The sequence below is a fragment of the Epinephelus fuscoguttatus genome, linkage group LG3 (genome assembly GCF_011397635.1).
Source record: "Epinephelus fuscoguttatus linkage group LG3, E.fuscoguttatus.final_Chr_v1".
NCBI classification, from domain to species: domain Eukaryota; kingdom Metazoa; phylum Chordata; class Actinopteri; order Perciformes; family Serranidae; genus Epinephelus; species Epinephelus fuscoguttatus.
The window spans coordinates 14,109,716-14,132,741 of NC_064754.1; the positions used below are offsets into that span (position 1 = coordinate 14,109,716).

Consider the following 23,026-nt stretch of genomic DNA (forward strand, 5'->3'; position numbering starts at 1 on the left):
CTGTTGTTATCAGTCTGTTATAAAACGAGTTTGTGCGAAAGTGACCACATTTTTTGGGTGTCATAATTCTGGTTTAAAACTCCCTGTTTGCATCACACTGTCACATTTCCTTAACTTGTTTTCCCTCCATCATCTCATCGACACAGATTCTCAAATGATTCTGTTTCTCAGCAGACTCATGCCGATTATTTGTTCATTTATACTGGCTTCATGAGTATAGCACATATCCATATATTAGATTGACCTGGTCTCACTCCCAACCCGTCATATACCAATGTGTGGTCAATGGCCCTTGGTGGCAGATACCGGCACACTGAGGCACCTTTTGTGGCGGTATAAGATGCACCAAGCAGCGTCATTTTGTACTCTCTGAGCAACTGCTGTAGTATTAGAGCAAGGAGGTCTGTATGGGGAAGTTGGATATAATAAACTTTCACCTGGGAGACAGCTGTTCACGTAAAACTAAAAGTCAATCAAGTTATTTTGATAACATTGTAGCTTAGCGTGCTGGTATGTCGTTGCGTAACTGAAGAACTTGCCATGTCACCCTGGTCACTAACTCTTTAAACTGTTGCCATGTGACAGATGTTACAGAGCTGCCAAAACATGAACCACCAGACTCAGAGACAGCTTCTTTCCCACAGCCATCAGCACACTAAATAAAACAAAAACCTAATATGTTTACTATCGCCATTCTGCCATCCACTAAGCACTTTGCTGCACTTTAAATACTTTTATATTTATTTATTTATTGCACATTTTATCCTCACTCAGTGCACTGTTTCTTGGATTTTTATGTTCATTGTTGGAACGCATCACTTGAGTGTCACAACTAAATTTGTTGTATTCCTATGCAATGTCAACAAAGGCTTTCAAAGCTTAAGTTATGTTGGTAACAAACGTACTTATTTAAAGCAAAACCGGAAGGCATGTTGCCTAAACCTGAGGAAGTGAACCTCTGCTGCAAGTTTATTTTGGAAAGAGACTATATGCATTTCTTATCGAGCAGAAACTGTACATTTCCTGTGAAAACAGATGTGTATTTTTGAAAAGATAGAGCATGTAATGAGCAATATCGACGCAATGTGTACGGCCACTGACCAAGCTTCAGTATGTGATGAGTTGGGAGTGAAAACGTGTTGGCAGAATATGTTTATGAATGAGTACTGAATTCAGACACTGTCAATATGTGTAAATAATCAACTCTGCTTTCAGACGTTGTGAGATTCAGATATTCCCCACAGTCAGTATCTCTTAGAGAGCACCCTGCTGTAAATCTACAGAGGAAAAATAATGTCATCACTCTGCCACTGCAGAGTTTGCACTCTTTGATTTATTAATTCTTGATCCTGTTTTTGTACATTGTTTGTGAGAACTGATATGAGCTTTACGCCTTCAGAGTCAGGACATCTCTGAAGAGGTGAGGCCATCCTGAATGCTTCTTAAGGTCAGGGTAAGGTCATAGTTACAGGAAAAGGAAATAGATAATGAAGTGATGTGTGTGTATGTGTGTGTGTGTGTGTGTGTGTGTGTGCACATACTCCTTCTCTCTCTATTGCTTATGTACATCTTCATGTCGGAGTATCTTATAAAGAACCCAGTAGAATATATTGAAGAAGAGGAAGGCCAGAGGGAAGCCGGCCCTCGACACAGTGTCAATCTTTTTGGCTCTGTCGATAAATAACTTCCTCATCTCTTCGGTGGTTTTACCCCCTCCACCTGCCGCTGCTCCAGGTGGATTCTGGGCCGTGTTTGCTGTGGCTCCTGGGGTGTTCACTACAGTAACAGTATTGTTGGTGCTGGCCTTCATGTCCTTGCTGTTGCTGGGAGTGGAGGTCACCGCAGCTGTGGAGGTCAGTCTGCTCTCATGTGCTTCCCCTTCCTGTTGGGGAGACAAGGACAAGGAGGAAGAGGTCACAGGTCAGATAATAGTGCTTACAAGTGATCCTTTTGTTTCTCTCTTCACAGGCTGCAAGTGCCACTGATGGGCCCTTAAACTGATATACTGCTTTCTTTATATGTAAAACTGGCCTTGGATTGGATTAGTAAGTGCAGAAATAATTCATTTGACACTCAATGTCTTTAAGAATTTCCTCTCATAAGCATTATAGATTGCTGGACAAACTTTTGCTCCTTGCTTGTAAATGCATCTTGTACCCAATGAATAGTAAAAGTCTGGTACACGAAGATTTTAAGTGTCTTACCTCATGAAAGAATAAGTGCCGTCCTCAGGGATGATGAGGACTCATTTCTTAAGATCTGGAGCCTTTTTCTAAACTATTTACCATCTGCACTTAAAGAAACTTTGTTAAAAGGTTGATACCCTTCTGAGTGGAAGCAAACTTTATCTAGTGCCATGTAAGATTTCCCAAATGCTTATTTTGTAATACTTTTGGGGATCATCTTTTACCATATGCTGTTGCTGAGAGTCACGGGACAATGTCCTTCACTTTCTGGGATACCGTCATCGTCAATACTGTTGTTATCTTTCTTGTCTAGTTATTTTAATGTATGTTTTTTTTTCTTAATTATTATTTCAATCACGTTTTTGCAACCATATTCTACATCTGTATGTTATATCAAATGTCCTTTTTTATGTTGTATCTATGGGGTGTGGGGCTCTGACCGTTCTGTAACACTGTGAGCCTTGTGTCCTGAAAATAATACATTTCATAACTAAGCATACTTTTGGTCCCTCGGAGGTTCATGCTCTGTATTTTGTACACACCCTAAGATTTGTGATAAAACTGGAATTTCAAGTTAAAAATTTACTGTCATAATTTTACAATCAACTAAGCATGATCAAAATACCAAAACTACATTTCAAAATGCAACCCCCCACCCCTATCTCTGCATACTTATACATTACTATGTGGTTGTTGGTTTTTTTTTTTTGGACTGATGTTTCCTGTTTGCTCCCTTTGCTGCTGTAATTTAGCAATCTTCCCTGCTGTGGGACGAACAATCGATTATCTTATCTTATCTTACTCCAATCTTAAAATCAGTACATTGGTTACCTGTCTGTCACAGAATTAATTTTAAAATTCTCTTATTGGTTTTTAAACCACTGATGGCCTTGTCTCATCTTATCTGTCTGACATGGTCAAGATACATGTGCCTGTTATGTCCTTGAGAGCCTCTGACTCAATCCTCTTGACTGTCCCTGATGTCGGGACTGAAAGACACAGAGAGGCAGCCTTTGTTCATTATGCCTCTAAACTCTGAAACAGTCTCCCTGAAGGTCTTCAGGGCTCTAAGCCTGTTGAAACATTCAAACGAAATCTTGAGACACATCTTTTTATCATTGCCTCCTCCTGAAATGTGTTTTTAAACTGATGAAGTTTTATCTTATTTAGGCCTGCAGATTTAACTGAATTTCATTTTATTGTATTTATTTTTTATCATCTTTTTTTAATCACAAATATTTTGATTGTCTTTTATGTGCTGCACTTTGTGTTGCAGTGTATGCATGAATTATGTTGTATAAATTAAGTTAATATTATTTAGCTCTTTGCCTTTAGTGGAGAGGACAGACTTAAGTGTGAAATGGGGAGAGAGGGGATGACATGCAGGCTGGAATTGAGCCCACGGCCACTGTGGCAAGGACAATAGATTTATATGTGGGATGTCTGCTCTATCCAGTGAGCTACTGGGTGCCCTGTATTATTAATTGTTTTTAGAGTTTTGAAAATGTGACCACAGATTGGACAAAAGGAAGTTACCGACTGTAAAAAAAAAATTAAAAAAATAATGGTTGATAACCAGTCATCATGGAACATTTCCTAAGCTTGCTCAAAAATGTTAAAGGTATCCTCGAGACACTGCACTCAACATTTAACTTTTCCCATTCTCCAGTAAAATCTTGCATATTGTGCCAGTTTGTTGCATCAACATGAGCCGTACCTGCAGTTCTTAACTGAGGTTATAACAAACATCAAACAGTGTTCCTGTTTGTGCGTTCAAACGAGCAAACTGGTGGGGGAGGACGTACAAAAAATACATGCAAGTGAAACATGCATAGTATGTAAAAATGTGCACACACACACACACACACACACACACACACACACACACACACACACACACACACACACACTCTGTGCCATTACCCTGTGGTTGCTGGTGTAGATGTTGCTCATAGATCCATAAAGAGGGTCTGTTGGTTTGAGGCCGTTGTCAACATTAACACGACGGAGCGAGGCAGCTAGCTCCTCTGGATCAACTGCACCTCCACTGTTCTACCGGTCGACAGCATGCACACCAGTGATGAACAGACAGAAACCAAAAGGAAAAACAAAACAAACTGCATCCAAAAACAGGGTTGGGACTCCCGATCATTCAGTCAACGAATGTGTTAAATGTTTTGATGCTGCCAAACAGATTTTGCTTTAGTTTTTTTGTCTAAATTCTAAACAATTCCCTGAACGATTACTTTTATAGAATAAGTGTCAAATAGTATTATCTCAAGCATATTTAAAGCACAAACAGCAGTATTAGAAAACTGCAGTTCTGCTTTTTTTTTTTTTTTTACTGCTTTTTACTTTTGCAATAAGTTACAGCAACACCAGCAGCTCTCTCTGCTGCTAAAAATATACACAAACAATGTACTTAACTTGTGCTTGACACCTGATGGTGAATCCAACTGGACCCACAGGACTTAATTCCCGACCAGACTGAAGGACTATTACATGGCAGGGATCAACAATAAGGAAGTAAAATGCCATGTCAGGAGAGTAAATTGCTGCGTCGGACAAGTGGTAAGATAGAAATAAACAGTTTTTTTCTAGAGCTGATGATTGAAATAGCTAAGGAGTGAGCCATCTCACTTCTTTTTCACCTCTGTTGATAGTTGCACATGTGCAGTATCGTTCGGGCACTAGCGAGAAAATGATGGAGGGTATAGACCAGGGGTAGGCAACATGTGGCTCTGGAGCCACATACATTTTTATTTATCATTGTTTTAGGCCTAAAGATATTTCTACACTCTCTACTTGTAAAAATGTGTAGCCTACACACAGAAATAAAACATTTCCAACAATTCCAGCTCTACAAATTTAAAGCTTTTAACACATTAAAAATAAGGAAATGCTGTGTGTGAGTTGACTGAATGCGGAGTTGACGCCTTCCCAACCCGCAGAGATTGTAAACATGCACTGACAACAGACTCATCCTCTGTTTGGATGAACTTTTGTCAGAGAAATAACTTTATATGAAATAAAGTTTAAATTATATAACCAAACAGATGAAGGTAGAGCCATGCTACATCATGCACTAACACAGTCAGTGAGATGTGGGGTTTCAGGAGAGTCAAACATGCACAGTCAGATGCACTGTCACTGTATCTACTGTTTTCAACATTACTCTCTTACATCGTGATTTTTACACCCTTCTGCCTCTTTCTAATCCAATGTTGTCCTCTAAGCAGCAAGCTGGAACAGCATGTCACCACCAGGTGGCAGCCTCAAACCAGAGTTGCAGGAACAACAAACTAAGTCTATAAGTCTGTGTGTACATGTGCATGTCTGTGTGCAGGTATACATAGTAGCATGTGTAGGATTTTCCTGTACCTTGCTCTTGCTCTTGTGATGCCGCCTGAATCGCAGCAGCTCTTTATGTTGCCTCGACACAAAGTTGACGGCAGCGTATTCCAACAGCGCAGAGAAGACGAAGAGAAGACACACTGCCATCCAGATGTCTATAGCCTTCACATAAGAGACCTGCAAACACACACACATACACACTGCATTAAGTAAAGTGTCAATCTGCAGATCTTCACCCACCACAGGCCTCTTTAATATTAGACTGTCAATTTTATTTCAAGGTACATATTTGTTTCTACATTGTTTCTGACATGAGGAGCTGCTGACCACAGGTGAACTTTAGCATTAGGTCTTGCTTGAGATGGGCTTGAGGGATGGCAGCATGGTAAATCAGTAGGTCAGTTCACTTTTGACATTTTTAGATTTTGCCTGACTGAACGCTGCGTCTTCAAGACAGCCTGTTTGATACTTACCTTGTGACCCAAACCCTGAAGCAACCAGACAGAGTGGGATGCAATATTTTGTCCAACTCCACTGAAAATGGTTTAAATCTCTCTCACAACAGTACGTCAAAAATATTTGTACTCAAAAGAATAATTTCACTTCCTCTGATGTAGTGACTCTCTAGTGAGTCTTTTTAGTGTCAAGGAACCCTAAACTGAAACACATTAGGTCACAGGCCCCTGTTTGATAAGATTATGCTCCAGGAACCTCCATCTGAAAAGATTTTGATTAAGATTTGATTAAGACCAGTATTCTGCAGCTGCCACCCACAGTTAACATAACTGTGGAGGAAGTGAAACCTACTGTACGATCAGGACTTCACTGTTATGACTCATTCTCAATTAAATAGCAAAGACAAACTATTCCATATTTTTCTGGGTACCCTCCAGAACTCCCTTGAGGACCCCCAGGTTGAGAAGCACTGATTAAATGTCATCAACGTTTTTCAGGCCAGAGACCCCTCAGCTGAAAGCGAGACGGAGCAGGGACCCCCTAATACATATATAAAATTGAGTTGCATATTAAACTGGTCCGACAATCATGCACAGGGTGGCCTAAAGTAGCATTTATAAACATACTTTTATATGGTGCATACAATACTTTGCTATTAAAATAATAATTACTGACAGATTTCTATGTGTACACAGCATAGATTCATTTGATGAGGATTCATCGTTAACAGTTAGCTTATCATCAGTGTTGTGTAGTGTAAATTAAATGGTTTTTTTTTTTTATGAGTAGGCCGATTTATCTTTCATAATATAATGTTAGATTCATGTTAATTTGTACTGTAAAACTTGAATTAATAGCCCGGGCTATTATTTACTTAAATCACTGAAATCAACGGGGCTATATTTGTTTATTTAAACCAGTGTGAATATTACTTGTATAGAAATTAGGCTTCAGGTAACATTATGATCAATTATAGATCATTCATTTGATCTAGCTCCAACAGACAGCACATCAGAGACAGAGTTACGACACTTGCGGATTACGCCACCCGGCATGCCGACACAACACCACTTTATCCTGTTAAAACAATACTCACATCATAAATCAATTTTTACGAAAAACCAGTTGATTCTTTTGATCTGAGGACCCTTACGGACTAAAGGAATATGAATAACTTGCAGCCAACAACCTGCTTTTATACATCTGAAGAACTTCTCCAAAAAAAAATGAACTGCTTGCCGACCAGACCAGGCATCTATTGAGACAGGCATTTATTTGTCAAAATGTGTAGCCACACCGGGCTAGTCAAAGGGACTGTGCGTTAAATTGATACTACGCTTTAATTGAAGTTTTGCGGTATTTTCAGAAATATTTTAATTTTGTAGAAAAAGTGCCAAAAAATGATCAAACAATAATTTGGCTGTCCCCCTGCAGTAACTTTGGGGACACAGTCACAGACCCCCTCTTGAAAACCCATGATTTCATGTATGTCCTATAGTCAGCTCATATTTTACCACATTCATTACAGACAGTGTTTTAGGGCTGCAGCTGCTGCCCTTCACACACACACACACACACACACACACACACACACACACACACACACACACACACACACACACACACACACACACTCACACACACTCCCCGTGGCTGTGCTGCTGATGCTTGTGGTGTCAAAATGATGCAACCTCATTTCTTTATGAAATTATGACTTATTCAGACGTGTTACATACTGGAGTGCAAAGTTCTGTTGAGCACCGGAAACATGAGAAATCTCCTAACCTATAAACACACACACACTCAGCCATGTTGTTGAGGTGTATGTGTACAGTATATGTGAGAGAGATGGGTGTGCTAATAAGGGTTATGTAACAAAGTGCTCCATTTGTGATTTTTTCTCATGCATACAAGATACCAGAAACAAGACTGAGGGACACTTTCTCACACACGCACTAGCAGATACATGATGTGTGTAATCAACACATACTCGTGCCTTCCCATGCACATCATCCACCAATAAAAACGAGTTGTTTCAGATCCCAGGAGAGAGAATAAATCAGCTCTGCTACACATACACTCTGTTTGTCCACCTCCATCTACTACCTACCTTTTTGTATGTACCGTGTTTAACCCTTTGAACCAGATGGACACAATCTGTCTGTGCATCCATAGTTACAATACAGCAGATAGAGTCCAGAGTTTTAATGGTGCAGCTTCACCAAAATGTAAAACAATACTAAAAATACTAAAAACAAACAAACATTAACGGAGCACGGATGAAGCCCACGGCTAACTGACTCTATAGCACCATTACACTTCCTGTTTACATCGCCTAAAGCATGATGGGGGCAGTGGTGGCATGTTATATTTGCATTATACCAAATAAATAAATACAGTTTTTTACAGTTGCTCAGTAAGGCTGCAGCATTAATCAAAAAAAAATATGGCAGGGTGTAATATCCAAATAGCAGGAGCTGCAATTTTATGATAGAGGTAAAATGTGTCACAACACACCATTATAAATGAAGCAGTGTGTTGCTACAGAGACGCCCTCACTGACAAATAATATTCCAGACATAAGGGGACATGTTTGTTTGGTACAGTCCCCAGCAAAAATCACACCATCATCATCATCATAGAGACCATAGGCACCGCTCCACCCTGCACATAGATTGTTTACACCAGACGCTGCAAAAATAGCACCAAGAGAATCATTAAACATCCCAGCCACCCGGATAACTTCCTTTTTACCCTGCTGCGGTGGGGATAAAGGCACCAGTTACACCAGTGAAATTGAAATGCAAAAATTGCTAATCCCACTAAAATTGTAACTCATTGTAATTGCACTATCTGTCAAAATAAATGTGTTGGAGCCACTTCTAGCAAGCCCTAGTTCCCCATTATTTTTTGAGTCACTTTAATGCGCTACCTGACCTGGCATCTCGGGAACCTTTAATTAAAGGTAGGGAAAATGAAGTGAGTGTGGAGTGTGGAAGACGCCACAGGGTTACAGTCTTTAACCGCTGCCTATTTGGTTAATCTTTGTTGTTTCATACCCCATTGCTTTGAGCTTTGTTTTTGTAAAGGTCTGTTTATTTGGGGAACATTTGCTTGAATATTTGTTAAATGTGACAGTCAAGACAATCAGTTCATAACGTCATCCTGCAACTCACCATACATCCTGCAAATCAATCAACGCTTAAACCAACCGAAGCACCCTGGATCATCAAACAGTGAGTGAAATTAAACCAAAAACAGTGAGTGCATCATATCGCCTGTTATGGTGTCTGTGGCATCTTTTTTTCAGCATATCGCACAGCCCTCTTGCTCAGAGTTCACTTCTTCAAAACTCTTCACACAGTGAGGACAGCAGCAGTCAATGTGGACTGAACTGAGGATCACTTTTCACTGCTTTGACACCAAATGCATCCAATGACCACATCGTTCAAAATTGTTTTCTCACTCAAACTCAACCACAGTGCAGCATCTCGCTGACACCACTTGAGCTCTATAATCTTGTTGGAGACATGAGGTCTCATAAGAGAAAGAAAAAGTTCTGCTCCGATAACTCCTTCATGTTTTGTTCCTGGGATTCACTCTCCAAAGTTTGAAGCTTGACTCCAGCAGACTTTTTACTACATAGCTAGCTTATCCTGTGCAGGGGGCTTGAGCATATCACCAGCTTGCCAGACGATCACAGGACTGACAAATACAGAAAACCATTCAAACTCACATTGAAACTTGACACGCAATTTAGAGTCTTTCATTCATCTAACCTGCATGTGTTGGGACAGTGGGTGGAAACTGGGGCTCCTAAAAGCTACAGATAAAAAATAAAATACACAAACACAGACCTTTGGCAGTGACGTCCTGGAGCCTGAACTCTGTGTTGTCATTGTGAGGACGGTGGTGATGCCCAGTGCCACTCTGGCTGGGGCAGCGTCCATGTTGATCCAGAAGGAGACCCAGGACAGAATGACGATGAGCAGAGAGGGGATGTACATCTGGATCAGGTAGTAGCCCATCTGACGCTCCAGGTGGAACCGCACTTCGATGCAAGTAAATTTACCTGCAATAAAGCAGAGACACGCCATAAGCAGTTTTCAGAAAGCATTCAGAGAGGAGCATGGCTGCAAACATTGGTCTGGACTTTGGGTCTGCTCATTATGAAGCCCAAAATCTATTAATATTGATATACACATCCCTGTCTTATCTCTGAGCCTCCTGAATCATTCAGTGCCCCTACCCCCCCATACAGATAACACATCCCAGTTTGTCTGCTGTCTGTGGTCAGATCCCATTTAATGAAAGACAACATCAGTCTGGATGTCACTCTGTTTGTTTCTCCCTCATGCAACTGATTTTTTTCTTTACTTGATCCCAGCAGCGCAAACATGATTGATGTAATGTGGCAACCGTTTCACCCTGTGTGCACATTACAGTACCTGCATCGTGATGCTTACAGCAGTGTGTGTGTGTGTGTGTATGTGTGTGTTACCTGTGTTGTAGTGTTTTGTGCAGTATCTGAGGTCTGATTCATCTTTGAGGATGAACTGTGGGAGCGTGAGGCCCTCGGCCACTTGGACTGGTCCGTTCTCCTGCCACTCAAATATCAGGTCGTTCATGGTGTAACCAACTGAAAAAAGCAAACCACATGACAATTTAATAATCAACAACTCATAAAAAAATATGCAACGTAAAGGTCAAGGAGTGAAAATCATGGAAGCGATGGACAGATTTAGCAAAGACGTCATGATTCTGTCCTCGGGACTGCATTTGTCAAATGTCTCATTGTAACGAATGTGTTCTTGCACCCATCCCCCCTCTGTTCATAATGACTCATCACCCAGATCCCTGTGATTTTAACCAACTCACTATTTCATGATAGAGAACTATGTCTCAAAAATCACTATATATTATTTTATGAATAAAAGCAGCAAAACCAGCTTTACATGTTTGCACCGTCTGCATAATAAAAGCAGCAGGTCAGCAGCCACGAGTGGAAGAAGTAATATGACTAGCTGTATGTAGCACAATGCCTTAAATTATCATTATATAATTTCATTTCATTTCTGATGTATTAATGTGTTAGCAGCATTTATTTATTTTTAAGATTTTTTGGGGGGCATTTGCCTTTAATGGACAGGACAGGAAAGTTTGAAAGGGGGAGAGAGAGAGGGGGGATGACATGCAGCATAGGCTGGACTTGAACCCAGGCCACTGTGGCAACAGCCTTGTACATGGGGCTCCTGCTCTATCCACTAAGCCACCGACGCCCCAGTGTTAGCAGCATTTTGATGTCATACTCATTGTAGGAGACGGTTTGAAGCACTTCATATTTGAAAGTGCAGCGATCGGTTGTTTAAAAATGTAATGTAAATGTTTGAAAGTATAAAGCAGCATTAAAGAGACAGTTCATCCTTAAATGAAAAGGACATATTTTTCCTCTTACCTGTAGTGCTGTTTATCAGTCTAGGTTGTTTTGGTGTGAGTTGCTGAGTGTTGGATATATTGGCCTGTAGAGATGTCTGCCTTCTATCAAATATAACGGAACTACATGGCACTCAATGTGCCCAAAAAAAACCATTTGAAACATTGTCTCCTTTCAGAAATCATGACCTGGTTACTCAAGATAATCCACAGACCTTGTTGTGAGCAGTTTCATGTAAGAACTATTTCCCTTCTATCAAACTACACCTGCCAACCGTATCACCATGGAGAAGGAAGCGTGCATCTACTGCTAGCTCACCTAGCACCACTGAGCTGGATAACTTTGCAGCTCAGCCAAGGAGGACACCATTAATATTTACATCTCTCGCTGCCATAAGCACAAGCCTTTCATCTTTGAGTAGATGCATGCCTCCTCTTGGCAGCGATATGGTTGACGGGTGTAGTTTGGTAGAAAGAAAATAGTTCCTACATGAAACTGCTCACAACAAGGTCTGTGGATTATCTTGAGTAACTGGGTCATGATTTCTGGAGAGAGACATTGCTGTTGAGTTTCTCAAATGCATTTTTTTGGCACTTTGAGCACCACAAGCCGAGTGCCATCTAGTTCCATTATATTGGAGAGAGGGCAGACACCTTTACGGCCAATAACTCCAGCTCTGTAACTCACACTAAAACAATCTAGACTGATAAACTGCACTACAGGTGAGAGGACAAATATGTGTTTTTGATTTTGGTGTGAACCGTCCCTTTAAATAAAAAAAAAACAACTAAGATACATACAGCAAAAATGTATTTAAATGAAGCACTTGAGCAAATCTGAGGACAGTACTGATGCACTGCGAACCATTTTGACAGAGCTCACAGCCCAATACACAATCAGTGTAGTTACATGCACAAGTCAAACAATAAAAAGGCTTGAAAATAAACTTCACAGCAACAGTTTGAGCCCAGGGAGATGATCAGCTGACAGGTGGCTGGATGTCCTAACCATTACACAAACTATTGTGACTATTATGCTGCTTACTATGATAATGAAAATAAGTCCATGAACTTTTTGAAACATGAAATACAGTGTCAACAGATAATCCAATAATACTGCATCTCCTCACCATGGTGATTCAGAGAATGTTACAAATGGGAAAGAGTGGGAAGAGAAACAAAGTACACAAACATATGTATGACTATAATGACTGAGAGAGTGGAAGCCACATTAAAATGCATGCAGTCAGTGCACTGTAGGGCTTTTTGGCGAAAGCAGAAACCAGCTGGTACAAGCCTTCAGCCATACACAAAACATTTTGTTCACTTTGCTTCTTAAGGTTCAGCTACAAGTGCGTGAAAAGTTTTTCCTTTTTTGAACATGCATAGCCTACTATGTTCAAAAAAAGAAAAAAAAAAAACAGTGGAGACCATGCCTTCAGCCTTCAACACAAGCGCCCAAGCCTCTGTGCATGGCTCCAGATTTTTTAAAATCTTACAATCTCCCCTGGTGGAAACAACAGCTCTGACTGTCAACTCAGCGCTCTTACAAGTTCTGCTGGTCACACCAAATGCATCAACTCAAAACACTCGTCTGTCTACATCAAAATCATATCACTGATACAAATGGGATTATCTGCGCAGGGACAATCTGCACATCACGTTACCCTCCACTTCACTTTAATACCACACATTATCGCTACAGTATATGTCATGTATAATATCAAAATGAATTGGAGAGTTGGATCAAGGTACTTTTTTTTCTCTCAAACACGCATCATCATTTCCTGTCATCCTCTGGCTCTCTCTGGCTGCATGTGCGTGTCTTTATGTTTCCCCAGAGCAACACAGCGATAAAAATAATCTATTATAAATACATATATAAATAAAAAACAGAGCTAGATGTATGCACGGTAATGCCTTCGGCCAGTGGGCTGGAGCAGAGTAAAGCCACCAATGAAGACAAATAATCTGTCTAAGTGTTATCTGTCCCCTGGGGCCAGGCTGCACTCCTGATTGGACAAAGGAGGAATTAGTCATCATGACCCTATAAACATTATTAAACACGACTTTGTATTCCCTTAAAAAGATACAGCCACGTGTCTGCTTTGATACTGTACCCAGTCCAGTGGAAGGAGGATGATTCTAAATATACTTCAGTAAGATGTATGGATGAATGAGAAATGAGAGAAAACATGAGATAGACACGGCAGGGCTGTTGGAACGAATTTCGGGAGCTGAATATAAATTGAATAATTAAAAAGTTTATACTAATCAAATGCTGAAATAAGATTTAGAATTTGAAAAGGAGACAAAAATGCAAATAGTGCATTTCAGAAGAAAATCAGTGGAGAGAAGTTCAGTTGGTTTTAATTTTGGATCATTACTGCTGTCACTGACCAGTATAAATATCTCAGCCTGATGCTGGATGAGCACATATCATTAAAAGCACCGGATTTGGCAAACTAACTCAACAACATGGCCAAACCCAAGTATGACATTAAACTGTGTGGACCTTGAACTAATGACTGGAGAAATCTGGACTCTGTGGCTGAACCAGTTGGGAACCACTGTTGTGTAGTGCGCTGGGATCTGTACTGAACAACGTTAAACGATGTGGCAATCTTGGATTCCATACCTTTACACAACTCTATAACTCATGTGTGTGTCCTGTGTCTAATTACGCCTCTGGTGTTTGGGGTTTGCGGGAACATACAAGTTGTAACACAGTGCATTATGGAGTGATTTGATCCTTGGGTATCCATAAATTTACTTAAGTTCTGGCCATTAGTGGAGATATGGGATGGGAAACTCCAAACATCAGACATAAATGTCAAATGCTTCAGCTTTGGAATAGACTTGTGAAGACGTCGGATCAGAGACTCACTAAAAATATATTTAATTGTAGCTTCATGAAGCTCTCCAGCAAATCAAGTGATAAACTGTATTTTGCGCCAGTGGAGGCTTGGGAATAATGATTGTCAACAATGAAAAATACTAATGCATCAAATTTCTGTCAATCAATCCTTTAGTCAATAATTGTATCATAATAAAGCCTAGCAGTGGCAGCAAGGAAAATATATGTTCTGAAACTGGAAGTGGCAACAGTTAAATAGGCAGATGACAGTGAAGTGCTCCTGTAACTATAGGGAAATTACATAGAGGTGAGCCTTCATTAGTTCATGCAGGAACAATAATTTCTTAACTGCTCAGTGGCTTGGGGCGTCATCAGTGACATCATGATACAGGCCTCAACACCCACTTCACAAAAAAATTCCTGGATTTCTCAACACACGCTCCGAACCCTCAGGTCAGCACGTAGCATCACTAGATATATGTCCTGACAGCAGGCGAGCACCTCACTATTGCGTCACATCTGACGCTCTCTGTCCACACTGAATCCCTTCAATATGCACTTCATGTAAACAAACCATGCACCTATCAGCTGTGCACTTGAAATCAGACTGCATATTTAACCAGCTGCCACCTTACTTAGGTTTTTGTAGTGAAATGAGGCGGTATCATAACTATGTTAACCCGATAATTGTACAGGCCTGGCAGGCTGCCAGGCCAGCAGAAACCCCCGCATGGCCAAATTAAAAAAAATGAACAAAAAAAATTTAAATGCCCAAAGATAACAACAAATATCCACTCATTATGAAATCAATTATTTGGGTTAGTGGGGGAGGTTTTACTGTGTTTTGCTGTCATTAACAATGGCACTGGTTTCCCCTCCACATGTATGCAGCCACGCTGCAGCCGCATACACGAGTATACTTTTACATTACATGCCATAAAAACAAGTGCCATAGGCTTGAGCTAAAAATGGTGACTAGCAGAAAACAACTGTTATGTCTATAAATGTTGACTATCATTATTATTGAGTCATGTTAATGCCAAATCACCAAGAAAACAACTTTAACTGGGAAAGTAGGAAACAAATCAACACCTCACAACAGTTGGATTTGCTCACACAACAGATAATGATGGAACAACAATCAGCTTGCAAAAAAAACCAACTTGAACATTCATTTATATTCTGTAACCGCTCATCCTGTTGGGGGTCGTGGGGTCGCTGGAGCCTATCCCAGCTGACACTGGGTGAGAGGCAGGGTACACCCTGGACAGGTCGCCAGACTATCACAGGGCTGACACACAGAGACAGACAACCATTCACACTCACATTCACACCTGTTGGAGTACCAGGAGAAAACCAACGCTGACACAGGGAGAACATGCAAACTCTGCACAGAAGGGCTCCCCCACGAGTTCGAATCAGGAGCCCAGTTCACCAGTTCTCAAATCCATCCTGCTGCCGGTGAGCTAATGCAGCAACCCAAGTATGAATGCAAATGTAAGCACGCAACTGGGGAAATGTATGTGTATAGGAACGTGTGTGTATATGAATAGAAAGACTCTATAATACTGAACCAATCCCATCCTTCAAAAGTCACCTGAAATATATTCAAACCCCAATAGACCACGCTCTACAGTTAATTACTGTACTGTATGGGGGAGCAAAAAAATAATATAATAAATAAAATAATTGTAGAGATATGATAGAAAATGATATGCAATATGATACACATAATTGCACACCTTTAACCACACACTCGTACCTCACTGGGACTTACAATATCAAAGTTTACACAGCGTTCAGTTCATTTTGTTCTTTGCCGTATCCAACTCTTGTCTGTACAGGTGGTGGTACAAGTTCTGCTCCCTGTATGAATCCAGGCAACATGCCAAACACAGTGGCGTGCACAGCTCTGTCTCTATACCCACAAAGGCCCTGTGGGTTTGGCATGCTGCTCTGTGCCCACGGGGACTTTGTGGGTAAGGAGGCAGATCCCAGCATCAGCGAGGTATAGGATATACACACAGCACGAACATGAGAAGCAATTATGATGAATAATAAACTGAAGCGGGAGGAGGCAGGAGTGGTGAAGCGCGAGCTGAGCCATGTTAAGTTATTTATCAACAATGTGCGACCGTTGATTTGTGGGACATTCCTGTGAGAAGATTTATTTTTTAACCAATTTAATTATGAGTGATGCTCACAGAGAGAAGCCCACTGTCATGAAACATTTAGACTGCGAATGCATCATCGAGGGGTCAAAGCTCCACTATGATTTGATAAACAATATGTTGAATAATAAACTAGAGGAGGAGGAAACAACGGTGATGAAGAAAGAAATCAACAAAATGAGTGACAGATGCATGTAGTTGCATGTGATACCAAGGTAAAACAGACAGCCTTGTTCAGAGGTCAAAGGTTTAAGATTGGTATATTGACAAAGTTCCAAAATCTATCTTGGAGTAATTTTCAGTACACTCATCCATTTTATACTGTCAGTGTAGCTCACAATTTAAAGAATGACCAGAAGGGAATGGGTTTCTGTTTTCCCCGGGTTTGTCCTTCAGACACCACTTCTCCACAGGCTTGGTGCCATTTCACAGAGGTGTGTTGCGGGAGTATTTTAAGGAGGCCCTGCCTTAAAGGCTAAAGTCAGGGAACAAATGTCTGTGGAGCACAGTAAACAACACAGATTATGAAATATTGTAACACAGCTACTCTGCAGGATGTGCACTAATATGCATCTGTGGATATTTTTAGTTAAGTGTGCAATGTATCCCCCTTCCATGAGGTGGGTATACGCCATATGCCTGCATATATGTACCACTACAGATCTGTGTGGGCGACATGGTGGTGCAGTGGTTAGCACTGCCTCACAGCAAGAGGGTTCTTGGTTTGAACCTGGGGCTTGAATTTAGGGGTGAAGTTTGCATGTTCTCCCCGTGTCAGCGTGGGTTTTCTCCGGGCACTCCGGCTTCCTCCCACACAAAGACATGCACATCAGGTTAATTGGTGACTCTTAATTGGCCATAGGTGTGAATGTGAGTGTGAATGACTGCGTGTCTCAATGTGTCAGCCCTGCAATAGTCTGGAGACCTGTCCAGGGTGTACCCCACCTCCCACCAAAGCTCCAGCCCCCCTTGACCCCCAACAGGATGAAAAAAATGTAGCAGCTATGTGATGTTACAGAAAGAATACAAATGAGGAAATAGTTCCTTGCATTTAAACTGTAGCAGATAGGTGGTTTAGTTAAGGTCAAATGTTGAGGTTGGTCATTTAGTTATGATGTAAGGGGATAGAAAATGCATTATGTCAACAACATGTATACAACTACAAACATCTGTGTGTATTTGTGTGTTTTAGTGCACTTACAACTCTCCAGCTGCATGATACAGGTCTGAACATCCATGGGGAAGTTCTTTAGATCCATGGGGCATGACAGAGTTAATGTTAGTCTGGAAGCAAAGAGAGAGAATGAGGAAAAAGTGAGTCAGAGACAGTGACAGGGTTTGAAGTCATCCATGAATGTTGTATACATGTACAGTATCAAAATGCTTTTATTTCTGCTTATTTTATATTAATGCAGCACTAATACCACTTGTCCACCATCATGGAAGCAGTTCAAGCTCCTGCTCCTAAGTTTGAATCAGTCAGAGCATTTCAATTAAAAATAAAGTGGGTGTGTCATATTCTACAGGTTGGAAAGAGAGGACAGAGAAGTAGGAAATCATCAGAAAAAATAGACCGTGCAGTGATGTCATTAGTTGTTGGTCCATATTGGTTTTTGGGTTTGTTTGAGTTTGCAGGTTATCAATGCAATCCACCATCTTACTGTTCTATCCCTGGTCTGTTTAGTTCTGCTGTGCATTGTGTAACACCCTCTGTTGATGACAAAGTCTTGATTACAGTGGTAACATGTAAAACTGGTAGAAAGGCATGCTGGTTCTTTAGATAGCACCAAGGTTCAAGAATCCTGAACTGAACTGGGCCTCAGTGGTGAACGGTGAATCCAAAAACGGTGAACATTCTTTATGAACTGAAGTAATAAGAGTCGACATTTAACAACAGCAAAAGCTATATAAAATGACTAAAACATTTCAATATGAAACACTCCCACCCACAAGTAGCATGCCCTGAGTATGAGTTTGCACCGATGCTTTTTAAATAGTGATGTTTTAGTGGAAATTCCTGTGTTTAGCAAGTAGTGAGCATACAACTGCATACTGAGACTTGGATTGTACTGTATGAAAGTTTGGAAACAGATGGAGTGATATAGTTCTGCTGTTGTTAAATGTGGATCCCGTGGGGCGCCCACTAGCTCATCTGGTATAGCAGGTGCTCTCTTGTTTACGTCAATTCATGAAGAATGTTTTTCTTTTTTGGATTCTCCGTTCACCATGGAGGCATGCAACAAAGTTTTCCTTACAAAGCAGAGGTAACACTTGGGTAGTCTTTGATATAACAATGATTATTTTGCGGGTTAAGTTTTCTTTTAACAGTGAATGTGGTGGGAAAATAGACACATGTAGACATTCTTGGAGATTTTCAGAATTTTTTGTCAGAGCTTAGAAATAAAAAAAATCTCATTTGGATCTGATCAGAACCAGTTATTTTTACATGTAGGAGACAAACAAAATATTATTTATGAATTTAATATATATAAAATACATATATTAAAATTCAGTTCTTTCTATATTACAAATAAATCTTGTCTTGGATGAGTAACATACCCCACATTAATTTGGGTTGTATTGTTCAGAGTGCATTATGTTGGGAGTAAAAATGCTGTTGGTTTCTGCACTGTGAATCAAAAACTAATAACATTAAAAGATTTAGTAAAACTACAAATCAATGTTGTGTTTAAACAAACTACAGATGCATTCTCCATAAAAGACAAATCCTTATGGTGCACCTTTATACAGAACTACAGTGCTTATGATGTATTCCCACCACAGATTATGTGTTCCTCCAAATCCCAGCTGTATTGTACGGGTGCACTGTGTGCCTCCAGCCAGTTTGGTCAAAGTCAAGAGAATAAAAGTGTTCAAAAAGGAACCTATTGTCACTTCTGAAATAAATTTTGTTGTGTATTCTTTTCGCTCAGATATGACTCACCCCTACCTCCACCAGTTAAACAGGGCCTGTGCCATAATTACCTTATAGAGTACAAAACATTCCCGTTCTTAAATATCCTGAGCAGCTTGTTATCTGTAGTGACTTCATGAAAGTGGGCCCCCTTCTCATTGGCAAAGAACAGGTCAGGTTTCCATATGGAGTCCAACATAGAGGGGTCCAAGTCCAGAGAGTCATCTGGGTATTCAGCGTAGGCGAGCCTGGGGTCATTCCACTGCTGACGGAGGAAGATATTCACACGGTAGTCCTACAGACACAGAGAACGACACGAATACATCACTCACAGACACATTAAGACACTTTTATGGAAGCTAAGGTAATTAGTTGTTTCCCCACAACATCATTTGCATGATGAGTGAAGTTTGAGCTCAGTCCAAGCGTTATGGATGAAAAAAACGATGATGATGTGCAGTTCTTTACATGAGAACAAGAGCTGGAAATTGCATTGTTGCTCTTAACAAAACTACATTAAAAAAGTAAAAGATAATTGTGTATGTATATCTCCTACGTAGGAGATAAACTTGTTTTTGTCCAACAGTTCCCCCCACAAAAAAAGAGAACAATGCTCTCTTCTCTATTTTAAAATTGCACTACTGTGTTAGATGAATGTTGAAATATCTATCCAAGATACATGGATGAATTTGAGAAATGTTGCTTTGCATATTTCCACTATGAAGCAGACATCTTTGCTCATGTTATCTCTTTACAGGAAAAACAATTTCCAGAAGCAGGTTACCACAGGTGAATATAAATGAAGCTACAATCTTCACCTCGTGCAGTTTCTGTAAACATACTGCCCATAATCAGCCAAGCTTCTCAGTATATCATATTTTCATCCTGGTTGCAATCTGCTCGAGGCCTGCACTGATGAGGCAGAGGTGTGCAAATCATTTCGAATCCCTGTTACGCCAGCTGTTGAGTTGGATACAGCGCTGATGGTCTGCAAACATGTCAGCAGTGGTGGAACCATATTGTTCATGAATACATATGTTCCAACTGGGTTCTTGATTTCTGCTTGCACAGGCAGATCTTCCACCACATCTGGAGGCAGCTGTGTCCTCATTGTTACCATCAGCATACAGAGGCACACTAAGGGGGTGGGGTGGGGGGGATTAAGTGGGGGTTTTAAGCACTAACAAGTGACTGGAGTGTTGCAGCAGTTTGTCACAGGGTCATGCTCCCAAGCCTTCGCTTATGAGCCGCAGGTGAGCAAATCAGTCTTGTCCCTGAGGTTTCAGATGGTTCCTACTCCATGGGTGAACACATTATTAATGTATTTGTTTATCATGAGGGAACATGAACACTAATCATCATCACAGTAAGTAGTAGTAGTAGTAGTAGTAGTGCCATTGTTAGCCATAAGGCTCATTTTCAACTGTCATTAAAACAACAATAAAAGACACAGTATATGCAGTTACAAATGGACAGGAGTAAAGCAGCATCATGCAAATTAGAACATGTAAAATGCAGGCATTTAAAACCAAACAATGTTCAGTAGACAATCAGCAAAAGCAGTTTAAACATAAAAACATAAAACCATATAACATTACAGAAGACAGGTGAAATCAGAAGGGAAACAATCTGACAAACACAAGCAGAAAGCAGATGAGAGCAGACGGGGTAGGCACAGGTAAGATGGCAGGTCTGACTGTTATATACTGTAGCCATGTCTCACTCCAACCTTGTCACATATGGATGTTTGGTCATGGACCTTCCACGTCCAGACACAATGTGCAAGGTACCCTGGGTGTGTTGGATGTTTACGTTCTGGGACGCTGTGTCAATTTATGCCTGTTACATGTACTGTATTATCTTCTTTCAAAATATACTTCTGCTTTCACAGGAAATTTACCGTTTACGCACAGTCTCTTTCAAAATACGTCGGTAAAACACAGAATGTTTTGTGCCTTCAACAACGCACCCGGTTGGGTTTAGGAAAAAAGAGGAGGGTTTGGCTTTATAATCTTAGGGGGCGAACAGCACTCCCCTGGGTGAAGGCTGGTGTTTATTGGAACCAGCCACCACCAGTCTCGGACTTTCGTCACCTTAACTTGAGTTCATGTCCTGCTGCGTTTCCCCCTGATGCCGCAGAGAGCCATTACACAATAACGGCGATCTGCCACCTATCATGCCGTCGCTAAAGGACGACTTTTTGTGAGACCAGGATGAACGGTAGGAGTCGCTATGTCATATACTTAGCAGGATGTTCCAAAACTGAAAGCTCTTGCTGTGAAGGCCTTGTAGTGGAAATAAGAATTCCTCCTTGGGACAAAATTTTCTGGGAGATTAATTTACTTAATGAGGGAGGTGGTAGTTCATTGAGAACTTTGAACATTAAAAAAAAAACATTGTGAAATTTATTAGTTAATTTTTTTGGCGTTTTGCTTTTATTGATAGGGCAGCTGTAGTTTGAGAAGAGAGGTGGGAGAGAGAGTGGGGATGACACAGAGCAAAGGGCCACAGCCTCTGTGTGGTGCACACTCTACCAGGTTAGCTAGAGGTTACCCAAAGCGCTGTGAAATTTAATAAGATTTTCACAGCTAAGGACACCCTATCTGGGAAATATTACAGCGATAGTAGCTTTCAGGTTCATTATCCAGGACCTTAAGAGCTTGATTATATAGACATTAAACAGGCTTTAATATTGTATCAGTGCTAAGAGTCCAAGTGTTTATACATCATATGTAAGAAATCATAGTATGGAAATAAATCTTAGTATAAATATTGTATGCCAAATGCCAAAAATGATTTCTTTTTGCACCAACATATTCGAAAACAACCTGAAAAAACCCCCGATCCTGTGTTCAAACCTATTAAACCCATTACATCATGTCTCTTCTATCTGACAAGCAGACGAGTTTCAGCCTCTACCTTTTGGCTGCAGATACAAAAAACAAAAACAAAATAAGAACCAGCCAGACAAAAAATGATTTTTTTCCCCATGGCAATCTCAGAACCAATCAGTTATTGTCTGATGATGATAAAGCCTCTGGGGGCAACGGCCAATATTTCAGGAGATCCAGTGTAGCCAGAGGATATCCAGGCCAAGACTTCCTCTGCTGTGTGCCACTCATTGTTTATAGTTTCATTAGCAAGTTGAGACAAGACAGACATCTGCATATGAATGTATGAAAAATGAATGAATGGGAAAAAAGTTAATGAAAAGCAAAATCATCATCAGATGACAGCTGATGGGTTCTGAGATTGTATTTCAGCAAATGGGCTCTGCCTCCTGTGCTCCCACTCTGACTGTTAACCTGCAGGCAGAGCCCACTCCAACATGACTGGTCAGTACTACTGGGACTACAATCAGACACCAGAACACTACCAACATCAAAATCTTGTCCTATGGATTCTGCATACAGATGCAGATATCTGTTCATAGAGATTATTCTCATGGTAATAAGACAATTAAATAAGATGTGGTCGCTTTATTTAACAGGTGCAATGACTTCAAAAGGTAAATTAAGGTCTGTATAAAAGGTTAAAACTACTTCTCCTTTTCCTTTTGATCTTACAGGACTTTTATCTTTAGCTGAGACACGATATGGAAGCAGAAAAGTTTGAGAACAAAGGAGGGGAGAGATACAACTTTGCTCTGCATTAT

The 23,026-nt window shown here is 40.5% G+C and overlaps 1 protein-coding gene across 1 annotated transcript in view; it reads right to left on the minus strand.

Moving 5' to 3' along the window:
- Window positions 1-414: 414 nt before the first annotated feature.
- The window catches only part of glra3 (glycine receptor, alpha 3), a 60,142-nt gene continuing 37,530 nt past the window's right edge, over window positions 415-23,026 (minus strand). The window contains exons 4-10 of the mRNA XM_049568892.1: window positions 19,443-19,666; window positions 17,659-17,741; window positions 10,498-10,635; window positions 9,854-10,068; window positions 5,568-5,717; window positions 4,110-4,238; window positions 415-1,882 (exon numbers count right to left, since the gene is read on the minus strand). Coding sequence (XP_049424849.1) covers window positions 1,553-1,882; window positions 4,110-4,238; window positions 5,568-5,717; window positions 9,854-10,068; window positions 10,498-10,635; window positions 17,659-17,741; window positions 19,443-19,666 — 1,269 coding nt within the window. The 3' untranslated portion in view covers window positions 415-1,552. The remainder of the gene's footprint in view (window positions 1,883-4,109; window positions 4,239-5,567; window positions 5,718-9,853; window positions 10,069-10,497; window positions 10,636-17,658; window positions 17,742-19,442; window positions 19,667-23,026) is intronic.